This window comes from Manacus candei, unplaced genomic scaffold (assembly GCF_025592945.1).
Source record: "Manacus candei isolate 608988 ecotype Guabito, Panama unplaced genomic scaffold, ASM2559294v1 h1tg000036l, whole genome shotgun sequence".
Classification (NCBI taxonomy): domain Eukaryota; kingdom Metazoa; phylum Chordata; class Aves; order Passeriformes; family Pipridae; genus Manacus; species Manacus candei.
Genome location: NW_026138084.1, coordinates 2,441,105 through 2,460,072, shown reverse-complemented (window position 1 = coordinate 2,460,072; position 18,968 = coordinate 2,441,105). Strand labels below are relative to the sequence as shown.

The following is an 18,968-nucleotide window of genomic DNA, read 5'->3' as shown; positions in this document are numbered from 1 at the left end:
ACCCCAGCAAGCATGTCCAGCCTCTGGGGAGAGAACTTTGATGGGAGCAGGGACCAAGCATCGCGTTTCCGAGCACGGTCAGAGCTCAGCTCTTCGCACTCCTCCTTTTCACTCCTCAGTGCTGTGTCAAACCTTGCCATGGCCACACTCTCCTGCTCAGGCTTCTGATTGTGGCCAGCAGAAAATACTCCTGATTAAACCCAAGCATGGCACCAGGCTGAGAAGAGAATATTCGTTACAGCACTGCAAGGAAGAGAGGAACGGGGGACAGCAGGGAGCAGGGAAAAGCCCCAAAGCCTGGCTCCTCCTCTGCAGAGAATCCTCAAAGCCTAAAATGGTTCGGGTTGGAAGGGACCTCAAAACTCATCTTGTTCCCATCCTGCCATGGGCAGGGACACCTTCCACTAGCCCAGGGTGCTCCAAGCCCCGTCCAACCTGGCCTTGGACACTTCCAGGGATCCAGAGGCAGCCACAGCTTCTCTGGGCAACCTGTGCCAGGGCCTCCCCACTCTCACAGGAAAGAATTTCTTCCTCATAACCAATCTAGATCTAGTTTAAAACCATTCCCCCTCACAGAATCACAGATGAATTAGAGGATCCCATTCAGTGGTTCACCCCAGAGGAGCTCAGGGACCCTTGGCAGCTCCAAACTGTTGAGCAAGCAGCAAACCCGTGTGTACCCCCAAAACAGAGTAGGTCTTCACAGGAGAAATTATCCAAAACCAGGTGGGGAGTGGCCCCAGCTTCCACTCCTGAGATTTAATCCTGATACTAAATCTTATATTTAACCTGAATATTAATATAATATTTATAAAATGCTTATCTGGAGTCAGAGGCCCCTTGGCTCCCTGCAGCTGTGGAGGAGCCCAAGGATCTGCAGGAGCAGCAAAGAGGGTTGGAACAACTGATGAAGGAGGCCCACCTAGACCTCAGGAGACCCTGCAAGGTATTTCCCTGGAGAAAAATCACCTTTTGAACTTGGGAATAAAAGTCTCAGGTGAGGACAAAATGCTTTGTTTCTGTGATCACTGGAATAGTGGCTCATCCCCAGAGAAGTGACAACCCTGTCCCTGTACCCAGCATGTTGGATGTGGGACCAGATGGCAAGGAGGTGTGCAAGAGGAAAACAACCAAAAAAACAAAAAGAAAGGTACAGCACTTGGCTGGACTTCCCTTCGAGCAGAGAAGCCTGCAGCAATTTAGCCTTTACCACTTACCCAGTCCCTGCTCCTGTGCAGGTGATCCATTCCATTTCCTCAGACAAGGGCAGGGCAGGAGGCATCCCACAGAAGCAAAAAATTAACATAAATACAGATATTTTGGCCCTGGGGCTTCAAAACTCTGAATTAACCAAGTGTTTGAATGATCCTGGAGCTTCAGCAATACAAGTACCTCCACCTGCACTCTCCTCCCTCCCACTGGCGGGCAGAAGGGGCCGAGGTGGAAAGGAAATAGGGAACAACGGCATCAAAATAAGATTTATTACTCAGAACCAAGATTTGGAAGAGACAGACATGGCAGATAACAACGAAACAGAACACCAGGCTCCAGCTGTGAGGAAGGGGGGTGCCGAGGGGCTGATGGGCAGGTGGAAGTTCCTATGGCTCTGGGATCAAAAGCAAGAGTGAGAGGGTGAGAACAGCCTGGGCTGGGGCTGCGGAGGCAGCAGGGGAGGCCTGTGGGTGCACAGAGTTTGGGGCCCAGATGTAAGTGCAGGAGCAGCACTTTCCCACTCCTTAGGACCGTGCTAACCCAGCTTTCTTAAAAAGAGGTGAGTAGTCCTTTGATAAATGATCACCTGTGAGATTATTGCTTCAAACTACTCTGTCCATCCCCTCGACCCAAAGTCAGTGAAACCCACCACCAGTGAACCCAGAGAAAGAAACCCCTACTGCTCATTTTAGCTCATTGAAGGCACTTTAGAGTCTTAAAAATGGCTCCAATTACCCACTGGTCTGTGGAAGGATTTTAGTCTTACAGTTAAAATCAGCAGTGACTCGAAACTGTATTTAAGTCCGGCAAGAAAAAGTGGCTGGTCTGTGAGAAAAAGAAAGAGGTAAAAAGGGAAGTGACGAGCACAGACTGACTCTCCGGTGCAGGATCCGGAGGGTTTTTTACTTGATTTAAGTGGATTTAAAATAGAGTCTCATCTCTACAAAAGAATGGTGAGACATTTAAATGGAACTGGAATTGCCTTCCTTGTATGTGTGCCTGGCTTATTGCTTGGAAAATTGCTTAAATGACAATTAATTGTGTGAAACAAAAAGCATTTGAAGGAGTGCCTCCTCCTCTTCCTCCTCCTCCCTCTTCTCCATCTGCTGCTCATGGAAACCTGGCTCACAACAGAAGGGAACAATTTGGAACAAAATCCTTTTCCCCCAAAATAATTCTCCTTTATTTTTTTTTTTTTTTTTGCATAACATTTTTTTGTATTTCCAACTATAAATAAAAAAAATGATTAGAAAGAAGTTACAAAATTGCGTCGAATGGACCAGAACAGCACAGAATTCCTCACACATGATAAATCACTTCCCATCTTCCTCTTCCTCCTCCTTAGCCGCGGCGGGGCCTCGCGCTTGGCACTGCAGCTGCGGGGGCCACGTGTCAGTCGCCGACGGTCTCATTTTCAGAATCTAAAAGAAAAAAATCCATATATGGATTTCACATCCAGGAAAACCCAAACCAAACCCAAAAAAGGGCCACGCAAGCTCATGGGCCCCAAGTGTGTGGAGGTGCTGCTGCCAGAGCACGCTACAGGTACCGCAAGGAAACAGAGAAACAGAGACCGAGATCTGTCATGCTGAGAGCTCAGAATGTGGGAATCAGGAAAAAAAAAATTAAGTATCTCCAGGTAACCAGGAAAAAAACACATGGCAGCAGCGGGTCAGCCACAACACCCTGAGCAGAGCCAGGCTCCCAGGAGGTAGAGATGGAAAGAGCCAGCAGAGACGCTCAGCACTGGGCTCAGTTTGTGGGACCCTGTCGCTGAGGGAGGAGGGGAGAGGGATGTGATGCTGTGTGGAGGTGCCAAAGGGATGGTGGGATTGCCAGGGTACGCCGTGGCACCAGCTCCCCACACCCGCAGGCTTGGCTCCCTTGTCCAACAGAAATGGAGCCAAACCTCGGATCACAGATCACAGAATGGCTTGGGTTGGAAGAGACCTCCTTCCACCTGGGCTGCAGGGATGCCATGTCCCACCCAGGCAGGGATGGGATCCATCAGCCTTCCACAGGAGGCAGACCACAGGGCAAGATGGTGGGACAGACGTGGAAGGGCACAGCAATGCCAAGGACTCGCAAGGACAGGACTGGGATAAGAGGCAGCGAGGGCGCCGAGGGCACAGCACGTGGCTGAAGAAGCAGCAGCACGAGGTGCCACCACGTGTCCCCCACCCTGCAGCACATGCCCACCACCACGCTGTGCTGGGGACATGCTCCCAGGGACATGCACCCCAGCCCCTTGCTCCACAGACACACATGCACACTGTGGGATCACAGCCACGGACAGGCCTGATGGAGCAGATGGCTTTGGGATGCCCTCAGAACACATGCAGGGTGTCCTTGGAGCAGCAGGGAGTCCTTGGAGCAGCAGGGAAGGCGGGGCATGGGTGGGGACAGCACGTGGTGCAGATGCCATCTGGGTCTGGCACAGCTCCTGCTGGGTCTCTGTGGTTTGGGCTCCGCTTTTGTTAAACGCAGCCCCAACTTTCCCGTGCTCCTTGCTCCGCCTGTTCGTGGGAAGAATGGCTTTTTAGGGAAGGAAAATCAGGTCTTGATCGTAATTCCTTCCTGAGCTTCTGACCAACGCCAGTTCTGAAGATCCACCTGGATCCACCCCAACACCTGCTCGCTATGGATAACCAACATTTGGCAGAGAGTTTCATCCAGGAAAACAGGATAAGATGAACTATCTCCAGGTAACCAGGAAAAAAGGTCTGGCAGCCACGGGTCAGCCACAACACCCTGAGCAGAGCCAGGTCCCCAGTCACCTGGCTCCTCAAACAAACCCTCATGGGTGCTCAGCCCACAGAGAAACTCCTCACTTCTTACTACAAAGCCAAGTCTGAGCTTTCACAGGCTGAGGAGGCAACAGCGCTGGAGAGACCAGGGAATGTGATTGTACCCCACGTTTGCTCTGTGGTGGGGAAAAGGCAGTGATGGCACATCCTGTAGCTTCTGCCTAATGTGGTGATGAAGACCCTAGATGCAGTCTGTCTAGTCTGATAAACAAACCCTGAGTGCTGAGGAAGTTTTTACTCTACTTGCAAAGTAATTGAAAAAAAAACAACAGAAGAGTAAATACTTTTTGGGGCAATTTTACATCAGACCTGAAGAAGCCCCATTTGAGAATGATTATTTCTGGTTATTTCTTCTTAAACCTAATTTTTTACAAGGTGTCAGAGTCCTGAATACCCCACAAAAAACTGCAACAGGCACAAAGAAGACCCCAGAAGAGTGGCTGGAGAGGCTCTCACCATGCTTGTCCTGTCACCTGAAGCTCCTTGAGAGCCACACTGCCATAGCTAGCACTCAGTGGCACCTCAATAATGAAAGACAAAGTGTGGGGATCTGCTCCTTTCTGAGGAGAAAAAACAATTCTAGCTTTTCCCTCTACCTCACAACTACAACAACGTGACCAGTATTCACCATGCATCCATTCTGTTGCACTACATCCAAAGAAATTCATCCAAGCGCCCCTTACTCAACCAGACTTGGAAAAACCAAGACCTTGTCACAAGAATTTCACTGTTGTAACAGATACTTTATTGAGTACAGGTTGTTGTGTATGAACAGCTCCTCCACAGTGACCAAGCGAGCCCTAAAGCTTCCCGAGGTTTTGCAGGTCAGACTGAAGGCTCGAACCATGCAGCCCCTAAACTCTTCATGAGAAACTTATTTCAAGGGAGACGCTCTATAATCAAATATAGATCCAAGAGAATGCAGCACCAGCCTTGACAGCACACCACAACTATCCCTGGGAAGGGAACAAAGAGCACATCACTCACAACAGCAGCCACCTCCTGCTCCAAGCCTGACTTCCAAATGAATCAAGTGTAAGTGATCTCTGTGCTGACACAGTCAACGTCAGCACTGCAGCACATCCAAACCCCTCTGAGCAACAAATTCCTTCATAAAGCAGAATTTGTAACCTGACAGCTCCTAAAATCCACCTCATTATGCTGCCCTTCTGGAGTTTGGCTGTGTTAATAAAAGCAGCAGCACGGTCAGGGCTGGAGCCTCCCTGTCCTGCTGCCTCTGCAGGGGCAGCTCCACAGCCAGACACTGCCCCTGCCAAGGGCACCAACCACGCGTGTGAGTCACCACACAGCTCCCATCTGACCAATGGCTCCTTTCTGGGTACACAGACAGGAAAATGATTGTCAGGGGTAAAATAATAACAGGGATCAGCACATCAGACTCACTCCACTCAACCTGCACCGGCGCCGACTAGGACAGCCCGACCCTACAGATCCCTGAGATGGACTCAATCCATAATAAATAACTGTCCTCAAGTACTCAATCCATAATAAATAACTGTAGCCAGAAATAACACAAGATTATGGTTTTGCTGTGTTATATATTCAATCCTATATCAGACACTCATCTATCCATGACAAGAGCGTGTGAGTTCCCTGCCCGTACACTCTGCACAGACTGTGCCCACACTTCCCCACAGACATCACCAGAAATCAGGGACAGAGGAGGGCACACGAGGAGCAGGAGAAGGCAAGGAAACCTTACTGGGACACTAGACACAGTCAGGAACTATTTCATGTGTGACTTCTGCCTCTGATACAACACCTTCAACAGCATCCATGGAAAACTTGGGGGGAACTTGCTGGCAGCAAGGCAGAAAACAAGGCAGGTTTTTGCATTAATAGCCAATATCTGATGAGTAACATCAATCTCACCCAAAAAGTCTTGAACTCTTTGCTTCATTGTGGGGGTGGGGATGACAGGGAAAGCAATGCTGAGGTCACACAATTTCAGAAGGGAGACTTCTGGTTACAACCCTCCAAAGCCAACTTCCAAGGAATGTTTGAGGACAGATGTTTTTCCTGCCCAAACATGTGCAAACTGAACAAATCCAACACGGACCTACAAAGTGTCCACGAGTCTTGTCTGGAAATATTCTGAATGTTCCCAGACCTGACAGTAATGCACTGGGATCATGAAAAATGCTTGAAGACATACCATTGACAAAGCCAAGTTAAACTAATGATTCCAAGTATTAGTGATTTCCTTCCACAAACACCAAACAGCAAAACCTGCCACTGGATGAAGAAGCTCATTTCAGGAATTACTGCCCCTGAGCACCAAGGCCCTGTTCCCCAACACGAGTATCTCTGTCTGAGCACAGTAATGGCCACGTCTCACCCTCGTCTTGCCTTTGATCTCAGCCAATGTCAAGTATTTCAGAGAAAAGTAAAGAAGTTATACAGCACAGAGCAAGAATGGAGCACTTTGGAGACAGGTGTGAAGTGATGGTTAAGTAATCACAGAGTCACAGAATGGTTTGGGTTGGAAGGGACCTTAAAGACCATCTTGTTCCAATTCCCTGCCATGGGGAGAAACACCTTCCACTAGCCCAGGTTGCTCCAAGCCCTGTCCAACCTGGCCTGGGACACTTCCAGGGATGGGGCAGCCACAGCTGCTCTGGGCAACATTTCTTCCTTAAAGCAGCTTTTTAAATGATTTTTTTTTATTTTCTAAAGGAATTCAAAAAATATTTCCTCTTTAAAGTTGTGAAACGGAGACCAGAGTTAAATACCCGAACAAACTGCGAGGGCCAAATGTTACATCATTCTTTCGGGTGAAAGCTGTGCCAGGGAGGTTGAATCTGGATTTGCAAGAGAGCCTTAAAGCACTCCAGTGTTTCTCCCTGCCATCTCTAGTGCCCAGCTTTGCATCCCTGTGGCAGATGAGCAGCTCCTTCTCAGGATACCCAGTCCCACTCCAAGCAAGCCAAGGATGGGGGGGGAAAGCAGAATGTGATTATGCATTGAGATACTCCATCATGACACGAGGCAATCAGAAAGCTAAATGAATGGCACAGAGGAAAACTTCAACTACTTTCCCAACTTCCCAAATTGTGAAAACTTTGAAACTTTCCTACCAAAGTTTCAAAAACTTTCCTCCACTACTGGGTGCGTGACTCGGGGGGTTAAAACATTCCTTCGAGATTTGTATTAAGTTTCTGTAAATGAAGGATTGAAAATTGGGGGATCTGTGAGCTCCTCATCGAAACTTTGTATTTAAAGCATCTGTGCTGACTTCCCACGTGTCAGCACAGGGCTGGGAATGTTGGGTGATGGCACAGCTACAGGATATGGCAGCAGGTCAGGAACTAGGGAGGTCAGGAATTCTACCAGCAGGTTTGACCCATTTGCTGTCTATTGAAGCAATATTCAGTCAGGAATAAAATGATTTCAGCTCTGTGATCTGCAAGGGATCTTTTGTGGGCACAGATCCCTCTCTGATGGCGCAGCACAGATCCCTCAGGTCCCTCTCGCTCCTTGGCTCACCTTTTGCTCAAGGAGTCACCCCATTTATTTAATCTCATGTCATTTGTTTAATTGCCACTGAGGGTCAAAGCACCCCACGACACAGTTGTCACAACTCAGGGCGAAAGAACCAACAGCCAGAAGAGCTGCAGCCAAGAGGGCCCTCAGGAAGTTAAACACCACAAGTACCACAATGCCATCACCTTCTGAGCCGCTGCTTAGCCCCAGTGCTGGATAAAGGTGCAACAGGCAGGAGCTCCCCCCGGGGATGTGGAAGCTGCATCCCTGCCCTGCTGCCCCGGCCGCCCCTCGGGAGCGCAGCACATGCAAGGCAGCCACGGCAGGGACGGGCACCAGCGCGGGGCACAGAGCCCCCGACACACAGAGCACACACAGCACAGCCACGTGGGATGGGTGCACAGAGAGACAGAAGCAGGGGTGTCACCTGCACGCCCTTCCCTCATTCCTCCTGCAGCCTAACCCGATGACGGGGACTGCCAAGAGGGTGCTGGCAACGGGGCCAAGCTTCCTCACACTTAAACGATGCCAGGATCCTTTAGAGGGGCTTCCCTAGTGCTTTGCAGCACAGCGGGGACGCAGTCCATGGGCTTCTTTCTCATCTGCCAAACTCAGCACCCTCACGTGCACCACCAGCAGTGCTGAGGGCACCATCTGCTCACAGGAACTCAACCCGCTCTGCTCTGCAGCAGCCCCAACACCAGGAACACCTCCACAGGCAAGGACTCGGGGCACTGTGCCCTGCGGGGTGGCCCCACGCACCTCCTGGGGCACCGCTGCCTTTCTCCAGCTGCTGGAGGTGTTGGCTATGGGGAGAACCCAAGAACTGGCAGAGGCATCACATCTGCTCCTGCTACACAACCAAGGGACAAGAACGAGTCTGGAAAACAAAGGCAGTGTTACCCAGAATAGCTGGGAATCGACACAGTTCTACGGTTTAGAAAAACATCGGGTTTTTCACACCATTTTCAAGCACAAAATGTTTATTTTTCTTTTTAATCTATACAATTTCTCGGGGCTTTTAGTGCCACTGACTTTGTCAGTATACAAGGGATGGACTATACAGGCAATAGCGACATAATCTGTAGGATTCAGTGCGAGCCGAAGGGAACCCGGTGTGAGAACATATTTTCCATGTTTGCTCATGAAGCATACATACATGAATCTAAAAAACTCAAACAAATTAAAGATACATGGTACAGAGAACAGAAATCTCTTACTACAGTAAGTATTTTTGCCCAGGCAGAAGACTCTGCATAATTGTCTATAAAATTCAATTCTAACTGAATTGATGGAATAATATATTCAAAGGGTACAAACAAAATAATTTAGACAGGTATAATAATGCTCGAGGTACAATAGAACTATACAATTCACAGCTTGGCAGCACAGGACATCTCTGCCCTTCAGCAGATGGTATAAAGCATCATCACCAGGGAGTGACAGTGCCTTTGGGCATGGCCACTGCTCCGGGTCCTGTGCCTGTAACGCTCCCGCAGCGCTTTCAGAGGGAAGGAGACTTACCATCAGCAAAACAGGTCTAGTGGTTACCTTGTGCCTTTAGACTGAGGTGCAGGTGGAGACTCTACGCACAGTAAAACGGGCAAAAAGCAACTTTCAAACAGGAGAGAGGTGTCCGTGCCACCTGGAGCGCAAACTTTGGTAAAAATAAAAGCAAATAAATAAATTAAAAAAAAAAAAAAAATTCCATATGAAAGGTGGTGAGACTCCAAACCTGAAGTGTCAGATATGAGAAAGAACAGCTTCATGTTCTGTTCTGTTTCAGCACGAACTCTGTCAGTGGCCAGACACCACCCCGAGCCTTGGTGGTCGAACCCGAGCCAGAGGACGTGCGAGTGCTGTACTTACACGGGTCTGACAGTCCCCTGGAGATGTGTTCTCCTACGATCAAGAGTTCCACTAGTTTTCTTCACTTATGGAACATGCATGAACTTGTAATTCAACTGAATTATAAAAGCCCAGATAGGAAAAGGAAATTAAATCCAATGTGCTGCTGATCCAGAGGAAAACAGCATTTTTGCTGCCTGTTACTGCAGTAAGCCGCCGTTCACAACGACTTTACCACAGGCTGGGGAGGAGAACAGATTGCACTGCCTGAAGCTATTCCCTGTCCTTGTATGCACTTTCCTTGGATCACTCTGTAAATACTCCTACATTACAATGTGCACTTCACTACTCCTTGTACAAACACAAACAGTTTTATGATCAGTGCGTCAAACAAACGTGTCAAACAAACCTCACCTCACAATTCTTTTTTTTTTTTTTAAAAGCTTCAGAAATGAAAATTCAACCCGTGAATAAAAACGAAAGCATTTACAGCAAAATTAAGCTGATGAGGAACGTCAACTGTAAACCTGCAATATCTTTGCAAATAAAAAGAACTTCAACTGGCAAGCAGTAAATAAAATACACCTTTCAAATAATTGTACATCTCTTTCCAGCTGGGACTGGAAAGCTGAGATTCAAGGCACTGAAGTCCTGCAGGGTTAGTACAATTTGCAAGTCATCAATTCAAGTACATCAACATTAAGGATCGCAAGTGTGAAACAGAACACAAGGAATAAAGTGTCTTCAGCAATGGAACAGAAGCAGGTATTGCCATAAGCACAAAGGATCTGCTGTGACGCCGCCTCACAGTGATTGCTGACGCGGGGTATGGCTGTGCGCTCGCGGGCCCGCCCCGGCCCACACGGATCATCCACAGAGCAAACACTCCACGTGACGGCGTCAAAATCACCAGGACCCACGGCAGGATCACCCGTGGCACGGTCACCCACCGACAGGGTTACCCGTGGCAGGGTCACCCATGGCAGGGTCACCCATGTCAAGGTCACCCACGGCAAGGTCACCCCCCAACAGGGTTACCCATGACAGGGACCCCATGGCGAGGTCACTCATTGCAGGGTGACCTGTGGCAGGGTCCCCACGGCCAGATCCCCCCGGCAGGATGCCCGTGGCAGGGTCCCCACGGCCAGGCCGCCCCGCTAGGTCATGCGCAGCCGCGGGCCGGGCGCGCGGGCGGGCGGGCGCTGCAGCGGCACCGGGTACATCCGCAGGCAGCTCCGGCTGAGGGGCGAGAACCGCACGATGCCGGGACCCCCGACCAGCCCGGGCTGCGCCATCGGCCCCGGCCACGGCACCCCGTACACGGGGCTGGGGAAAACTCCTCCGTACTGACAGAGAGGCATCACATACGGTGTCACCGCGCCAGCAAGGGCGGGCCCTGGCACAGGCACTGGCAGGGATGGTGGAGCTCCAGGAGCTAATCCTGTGGGCATGGGGCAAGCCACCGGAACAGGGCACTTGCTCCCCAGTCCTGTCCTTACCGAATTTACCTACAAAAAGAGAAATACAAGAAGCGTCGCTACAGAGCTCCTCTTCCCCCCTGCCACGGGCAGTGACACCGAGCCCAGACACACATGTCCATGGTGGTACTGCTCCCCCACGGCGTGGCACAGGCTGCCAGCTGGGGGCACAGGCACAAGGGTGTCACAGTGTCCTTGGGCCTTTATTTTGGGTTCATTTCTTTTTTTTCCTTTTATATTTTTGGTGAGGGATTGGGTTGGGTTTGTTTTGGATTTTGAGTTTTTTTTTTCTTTTTAAAGACATAAAATTTGGAAATTAATAGGAAAGATTGATATGGGGCAGAGGGGAAAGTTATCTGATTATAACCTCGCTCTTCAAGAAGGCAGGAAGCATCACTAAACAAGTGAGGATGAACACCATAAAAAGTCACAAACAACCTCGCATGTCCAAAGGAACTCAAGTATCTTTTATCTTGTGCATAGAAGTAAATGAACTGCACCAAGTGCAGAATTAACCCAAATCTCACGCGCTTACGTGAGACAAGCCTCAGAAGAGGCTTTCTCACGCCTCAGAAGAGGCTTAAAAATCCTAGCCCATATTTCTGTACAAAACTGTTTCATCTGGCCCCAGAGAACTGAGGAAAGGAAGGAGACCTGCCAGGGTGGCAAAACCAGCGAGGGCACACGGGGCTGCTCTGCCTCAGGCGCTGCCACAACCAATTCCAGCCGGTTTTCTGGAATTCTATTAACACCCACTACAGTTATTCAGCTTTTGCATGCAAGGGGCAGAGAAAGAGCTCTCCCTCGACATGGGATGGCAGAGCTTTCCAGATGACACACTCCATCCTGCACAATACCATGGGAACTGCCGTTATCCCAAACATTCACATTTCATTATGTTTTTAATGTCACAGAGTTTACAACTCCCCGTGGGGTTCCCAGCATCCCAGCCCCTATTTGTGGCATAGGAAAAAGGGGTGTTACTTAATTCTGGGAATCTCCCACCAATGTGATATTTTACATTCAATTGATAAAATTGGTATGAAGGTGAAATTTCAACAGAAAAAATGAATATACGTATAAGGTTGTGTGGAACACTTACTCCATGCTTCTAATTTCTCAATTAACAATAAAAATGGCAATGTCCCCCTGGGATTTTCTGCTTTGGGGCATGAACCTCTGCTCCAAGAGCAATTTTAGAAAAATACAGAAGTATTTGATACCCTTCTTCACTTCCTTTCATCTGAAACCTAAATCTGATGGTGAATGTCGAACTGAAAGAGACGCCTCAGTGTGATGAATTTGACATCATTAAAGTGTAAAACCCCACCAAAATTAACAACAGACATCAAAGAACAAGAAACAGAGGAACCAGGGACATATTTTTAAGACCAGCACACTTCTTTAAGCTGTTATTAAACTCTTGTTTTAACATCCTCAAAATCATGGTTTCCACCAAGCTAAACACCTGTGAGTGATGTACCTAACCAAAATACAGATTTTGGACAATGCTCTCAGGCACGTGGTGGGATTGTTGGGGGGTGTCCTGTGCTGGGCCAGGAGTTGGACTTGATGATCTTTGATGGCCCCTTCCAACTCAGGACATTCTATGGTTCCAGGACAGCATTTCTTACACTAGCAACAGATTATTTATTCAGTGGCATTGAAAATGTGAGGTGACATTTTCAGTGGCCCTATTTAAAAATTAACTTGAAAAACATCATTTTCAGCTCTTTTAAAGTACTGAGAAATCTGACTCACCCCAATTCAAGCTTCTGAACTTTCTCCTTCTCAGCTGAATTCCTCAGCAAAGCAGCAGCTGGATTTAAGGCTGTGTATGTGCTACTGGGAACAAAATTGTGTCATGCTCCAAACCCACCATTACACATACTCATTAAACTTGATAATGTCATGACAAATGCATATTAATGACTTAAGTTTTCTTCCTCTACCTTCATCCCATGCTTCAAGGGAGCTAAATGCACACTTTAGGAGGCACAACATCTGGCTCTTGTGTCTTCCCCTGGGTAGGAGTCTCTTGGTCATGGCCTCTATTTAACCATCACCTTTTAACCAGTTCTGATGACTCAACACTGATGGAGGCCCACACAACCCATTGAGTCCTGCATGGAGATGCTGACTGAAACACCAAAATTAACATGTGCCAAAAGAGTCCTCAAAGCAGCACAAGGAGCTGTGGATTTCCCAGCTCCAGGGAAGCCAGGAGACTACAAGTCCCTTTGCTTGTACAGGTTGAAGGGACGAAGATGGACATTCAAAAGGTGATGAATGAGGTGCATTCGTCACCTACATGGGGTCAGATCTCAGCTGTGAACAGGACTAGCTCAGCATTTCAAGTCAGCCAGGCTGGTGTTTAACGAGATGCACCGAGGGAAGGCCCTGGGATTCCTGGCCAGAGCCCTGTCAATGGTCAGAGTGGTCACCTGAGCACCAGCCTGAGAGCTGCCGGGGCTGGAGAGCCCCCAGTGCAGCTGTGAGCCTGTGGGTTCTCCCATCTCTCATCAGCTGGCCAGTTCTGGGCTGAAAGGACATGTCTGGTATCCTTGGCTCCCTGCTGGCCCAAGGCACCTCTCCCCTTGGCCACTCCCTTGTCAGTTCTGTAAGTTTGCTGGAGGCTGCCCAGGGTGGAGTCACTGCCCCTGAAGGGATTAACAGATGTGTGGATGTGGCATTTGGGAACATGGGTTAGTGGTGGCCTTGGCAGTGCTGGGGGAATGCTTGGACTCAGTGGTCTCAGAGGGCTTTTCCAGCCTCAGTGACTGTGGTTCTATGAAAGGTGCCAGTTCTGGCACAGGCTGTTGATTCTACAGTGCGCACCAGCTACACCCACTGTATCCCAGGGAGCCAAGGCTTTGGCTTCCAGTGGGGCTGCTGGCTTTGGCATTCTCCCCACAGCTTGAAGACATGGTTGTGAATGGTTTCTGAAGTTATCTTGGCAATTGAAAACAAGCAGTACAATATCAGAGCACAGCATCCAGCTCAAGCAACCCATGTTGAGAGACCACTGACACACAAAGATCCTTGGAGCTCTACCCACAGTCACACAGGACACGTCTTTGGGGGGTATTTAGAATAAAACAACCCTCCTGAAGGAGTGGAAAGCAGAACTGGTCTTCTCCCTTTCTGATTCAACTTTAGACTATAACACCAGCAATGAGGAATGCCACAGATTACATGGCTTAGCCAACTATGGATGGCATGACTTCATTTTTCATGTTACAATATTCATGTCCTCCTGTTTGTTCTGCTGCGTGTCGAGGCCTAGCAGAGTCAGCTGCCCTGGCCTTAAGGAGGCTGATAAGGCCAACAGTCCCAAAACCAACAAATTTAACAACTGCTCTGCAAAATTTACATCTGACATCACCATGTAAAAAGTCTGTCTGCCAGAGATATTTAATAGGGATTTCTCCACTTTTTTTTTTTTTATTTTAAGGAAGAAAGACTGGGTTGATGTCCTTTAGTCCTAGAATCAATCACAGAATGGTTTGGGTTGGAAGGGACCTTACAGCTCATCTCATTCCAGACCTCCTGCCATGGGCAGGGACACCCTCCACTAGTCCAGGTTGCTCCAAGCCCTGTCCAACCTGGACTTGGACACTTCCAGGGATGGGGCAGCCACAGTTTCTCTGGGCAACCTGTGCCAGGGCCTGACTACCCTCACAGGGAAGAATCTCTTCCCAGTATCCCATCTATTCCTGCCCTCTGGCAGTGGGAAGCCATTCCCTGTGTCTTGTCCCTCCATCCCTTGTCCCCAGTCCCTCTCCAGCTCTCCTGGAGCCCCTTTAGGCACTGGAAGGGGCTCTCAGGTCTCCCTGGAGCCTTCTCTTCTCCAGGTGAACCCCCCCAGCTCTCCCAGCCTGGCTCCAGCCCTCGGAACATCCCCGTGGCCTCCTCTGGACTTGCTCCAAGTCCCTCTCGTGCTGAGGCCCCAGCCCTGCACACAGCTCAGGGGGGATCTCAGGGGGGCAGAGTACCCTCTGTGACATGTGTAGGAAGGGAAGTTCCTCCCCTGCTCTCCCCCTCTACATATCCATTAACCTCCTCTGTAGAAGCAATAAACTTACTGAACCAACACCAAACAGGGGCACCTTTGCCCACTGCCCTCTCCCCTCTGCTCAGGCCACCTCCCCACCTGCCCTTCCCCAGCTCTGCCTGCACTGGCAAACCTCTGCCCTGTACACATCCCTGCAGGTACCAGCCACCTCTCCTTCCTGCTTCCCAACACCTGCCTTCTCCTGCCAGTCTTCCCTTTGCACCAAATAATCACACAGACTCATTTAGAAAACAAGAATAATACACACACAGAGGAGAACACACGGGAAAACACTGGCAAAAATGAAACAAACCCCACAGGACAAAGACTCAAGTAGTTTAAAAACCTCAAATCTGTTCTTTGGACTTGTTTTAATTCTCTGCCTTGTTCTTGTGCTTCACCAGGCAAGCTCCAAAGTGCCACCTCAGAGATACTCACAGCTCCTGTACTGTCAGATACACAGCCAAGAGTTGGGTATGACTCACGAACACCATAAATACTTCTGGGTTTATATTGGAATAGAGGAAACCAGGTAATTCTGCTGTGAAAGCTGACTGTAACTATCACAGCCCACCTAAAAAGTCAGGATTTAGAATATTTTTCTTTTGATGGCTATCCCATCAGTATTAGTGTTTTACTTCTGTATAGACCAGCTACCACTGAAACAAAGCTGAGTGGCAGGGCAGAGTCACAGCTGGCTGCCAACATGAGCAGGCAAGAATGCCAATCCACCTCTTTTATCACTTTTGCCCAGTTTGCTGAAAACCTGAAGTTATTAGGTGCTCCTGAATATTTGTGTTTATGCTTTTCCAAGTTCCTGGAAAGTCATTCTGACATTCAGCCCAAGCTTCAAACACAGGTTCATTTTTCACTATTCTTCCAACCCAACAGAGACGGAGGATACAGTAAAGGTGGCACTAGTCCTCCTGCTTGGTTTTGGCACCCCTGCCCACCTCCAGCTCCCTGGCAGTCAGCCCATGGAGCCCAGAGTTAGGAAATGCCAGCAGATGTGCAGATGTTACCGACGGTGTCCAAGCCCCCAGCACACGTCACCCACTGACACAGCTCTGTGTGTTCACAGAACAGCCTCACCATGCACTGGGAACATGTTTACACCTTTTTTGGGGGGGTAATATTTTTCCTTTTTAAAACCCATGGAGCTCCAGAACAGCATGAAGAATAGAAAACATTTTTGGCAAGCCCTTCATTCCCAGGCATCTTTAAATAGTGCCTGTAAGTACCCAATATTCAGTATACTTGCACAGAAGGCAGCTCACATTCCTAAGCATATTCCTTGACCAATGCCAACCAGAATTACCTGTAAAAAAGGATTATTACACCATATCTTCACAGAGATGACAAAGACAGAAATCACCACTATCAGGCAGTTTGACTTCAATTCTTTCTAACACCTCCTATTACAATTCAAATTACTGTTGATGAGACTCTACCTGCATTTCCATGCTTCCTTAAAACATTTGGGAAGGAACATTTCAGTGTTCCTGTGACACAACTGGATGCCTGAAGTTCCCCCCGCCCCCAGAAAACTTCTAACCAGGATTTGCAGCCAAACTTCCACAGAAACAAAGCAAAATATAAAGTTTTGCTTTGCATCCCAATTATTTCATTGCTGCCTACACTTCTGATGACAAAAAATAAAACCACTTACTCTTATTAAACACACCATCAGTCTCTCTTCTGAGCTATTTCCAGCCTTCACTTTGCTAAAAAAATCATTTAAAATATTACATTCACAGCAAACAATTTGCTGCCCGTGGTAGAAGCATCTCAGGTAAATCAGAGACAACTCAGGAAAGAGAGTCTTCTGGTTCCAGGGGGAAAGAGAAGACTTGAAGACAGACACACAGCTGCCCTGCTTACTAATGACAGTGGGTGGACAGTAAAAGAAAATAATAAATTGAAAAATACATTTTTCTATTTAAATGTATAGTTAATATTTTATATATATAATTTTTTTAAAATGTATTTTGCATCGTGGGACAACTCACTTCACTCCTACCCCTTATGAAAACCCTTCAAGGAGGCATCTCTCTGTCCAATAACCCCCAGAGACAACGCAGAAGCAAAGGTACAAATACTGTTGCCCCCAGCCCCTCATTTCTGACCATCACACGGGACCAGCGACAGCTTTTCTCAAAACCAATCCCCCACATGAGGAGATGAGACAACCTGCCCTAACAGCTTCCTGCTATTTATTCCAGTTGAAAAAAAAAATCACAAAAGGCATAAGAATCCCCGTGTTTCCTATTTATCCAGCCTTTATTTCCAACATAAAACCTTACTATAACTTTCTCTAATGGGCTGGAAAACTGCTTAGTGCTCCTTATTCTTTTGTTGCAAAGGCATTTTTGATCAAAAGAAGTGACAAATGATGGTGTTACCAGATGGACTGAGGAAGTACAGCCTGAGCTTCCCTTTCTCCCTCTTGGAAAGCTATTTTTCCCCATCCTTTATGTTATTTCCCAAGTTCTTTTTGTCCTTGCAGTGGACACAGCTGTGATTCAGCAGAGGTGTAACATCTCATGGGGCTCATGCCTCCGACCACTGACACACAGGTCACTTGTCTGATTGTGTCACACTATTCCCTTCCTCCTCTTTTGGCCACTTCTCTCCCAACACCACACAGCCCTCTCCTCCCTCAACTTCAATTTCCCCTTTAGGTTGGAATTCAAAGGGTACAAATAGCAGAATGATGCTCAACTCCCAAACCAACTCTTGTCAAAGCCCTTTATATCATCCTACTGCCCCATTTTCTGTCACTCACAGCATTCTGTGCCATCTTCATGGCCAAAACACCCAATAAAACCCACACCATGGATGTTTGCCATCTGCCCTTGCATCTCTGTTGCAGCCACCGTGGTCCTTACGGGGGCTTCGTGCCCCAAACCATCCCAGGCATCACCCACACCAGGGCTCCAAGCAACTCCTCTAAGCAACAAGGAATGATGTGAAATGAAAGCAGGGAATCCCAGCCTCTCCATGCTCTTGGCAAATCACCTCCAAAAGACTTCAGTCAGCCCTGTGGATTCCCTGGAACAACTGCCGTGGTTGAGAAGGACATAAACCCTCTAAGATCAGTGTCCTGAGAGAGGGACGTTCCTGCTGCTCTCTCAGTGAGATTCTGCCTTCCCCACAGGCTTTGAGACAGAGACACCAAGACTGCAGGAGGTAAAATTAACTCTAAATTGATACTAATGAGTGATTTAAATAAGAAAAACAACCACTCACTTTTCCACAGTTACAAGAGGGCAAAACACCCACATCGAATACTTCAAACTGCTGCAGGAGTCTCGGGGGAAAGACACCAAAACACCACAAAAAGCACATCAGAAGAAGGTAAGAAGTGACTTCACAGAGCAAAATCTGTGCCCTCACCATCACTCTCTATAAATCTTCAAGTATATGTAACTCTGGAGCCAGCTAAACCATTACTACGTAGAAGGATTATTTACTTTTCGCCCACTTTGGCAACTAAGAATTGAAATTAAATTGCTTAATAAATTTGCACAAACGTTTTTCCCTGTGCAGTCAGTGACCCAATCGACTCAGGAACGTGCAGGTCCCAAAGCAGAGGCACTGGAGCAGTTCCTCCTTGGCACATCTCACCTCACGAACAACTACAGAGCTACCAGTGCTACACGGGTTTTTTTCCTTCTACATGCCAAAAAAGACAATGGTTTACTACCCAGATCTAGTTCTCTTGCTTCTAAGGGATTACAAAGCAGCTCCTCACTGTTATTTTCCTCTACTTTGGCTCAATTTTTCATTTTTCAAAAAAAATGAAGCCAGCAAAACTTATTAGTCAAACAACCTCCAGTTGTGAGGAGAAGGAAGACATCTGGAAACCCAGGCCAGGGTGGGACAGAATGGTAAACTGGGGTTCTGGATGTGCACTCATCCCTTTTTTTGCCTCCCTCTGTATCACCCCTCAGCCTTGAAAACCAGCACTGAACACACACACATTGCAATGGTTTTGTCCTGCTACTGAACATACAAGGGGAGGAACAGGTGCCTGTTTGCTGTAGGATACTTTCACAGCATTTC

At 48.1% G+C, this 18,968-nt stretch overlaps 1 protein-coding gene across 8 annotated transcripts in view; it reads right to left on the bottom strand.

The window, feature by feature from the left end:
* Window positions 1-1,461: 1,461 nt before the first annotated feature.
* The window catches only part of WNK2 (WNK lysine deficient protein kinase 2), a 120,288-nt gene continuing 102,781 nt past the window's right edge, over window positions 1,462-18,968 (bottom strand). For 5 of the 8 annotated variants that reach the window (XM_051793208.1, XM_051793211.1, XM_051793210.1 and 2 more), the window contains one exon: window positions 9,950-10,879. In XM_051793208.1, the coding sequence (XP_051649168.1) occupies window positions 10,529-10,879 (351 nt within the window). In that variant the 3' untranslated portion in view covers window positions 9,950-10,528. Of the gene's footprint in view, window positions 2,634-9,949; window positions 10,880-18,968 lie in introns of those variants that run through there. The other 3 variants (XM_051793214.1, XM_051793215.1, XM_051793217.1) reach the window with 2 other exon arrangements.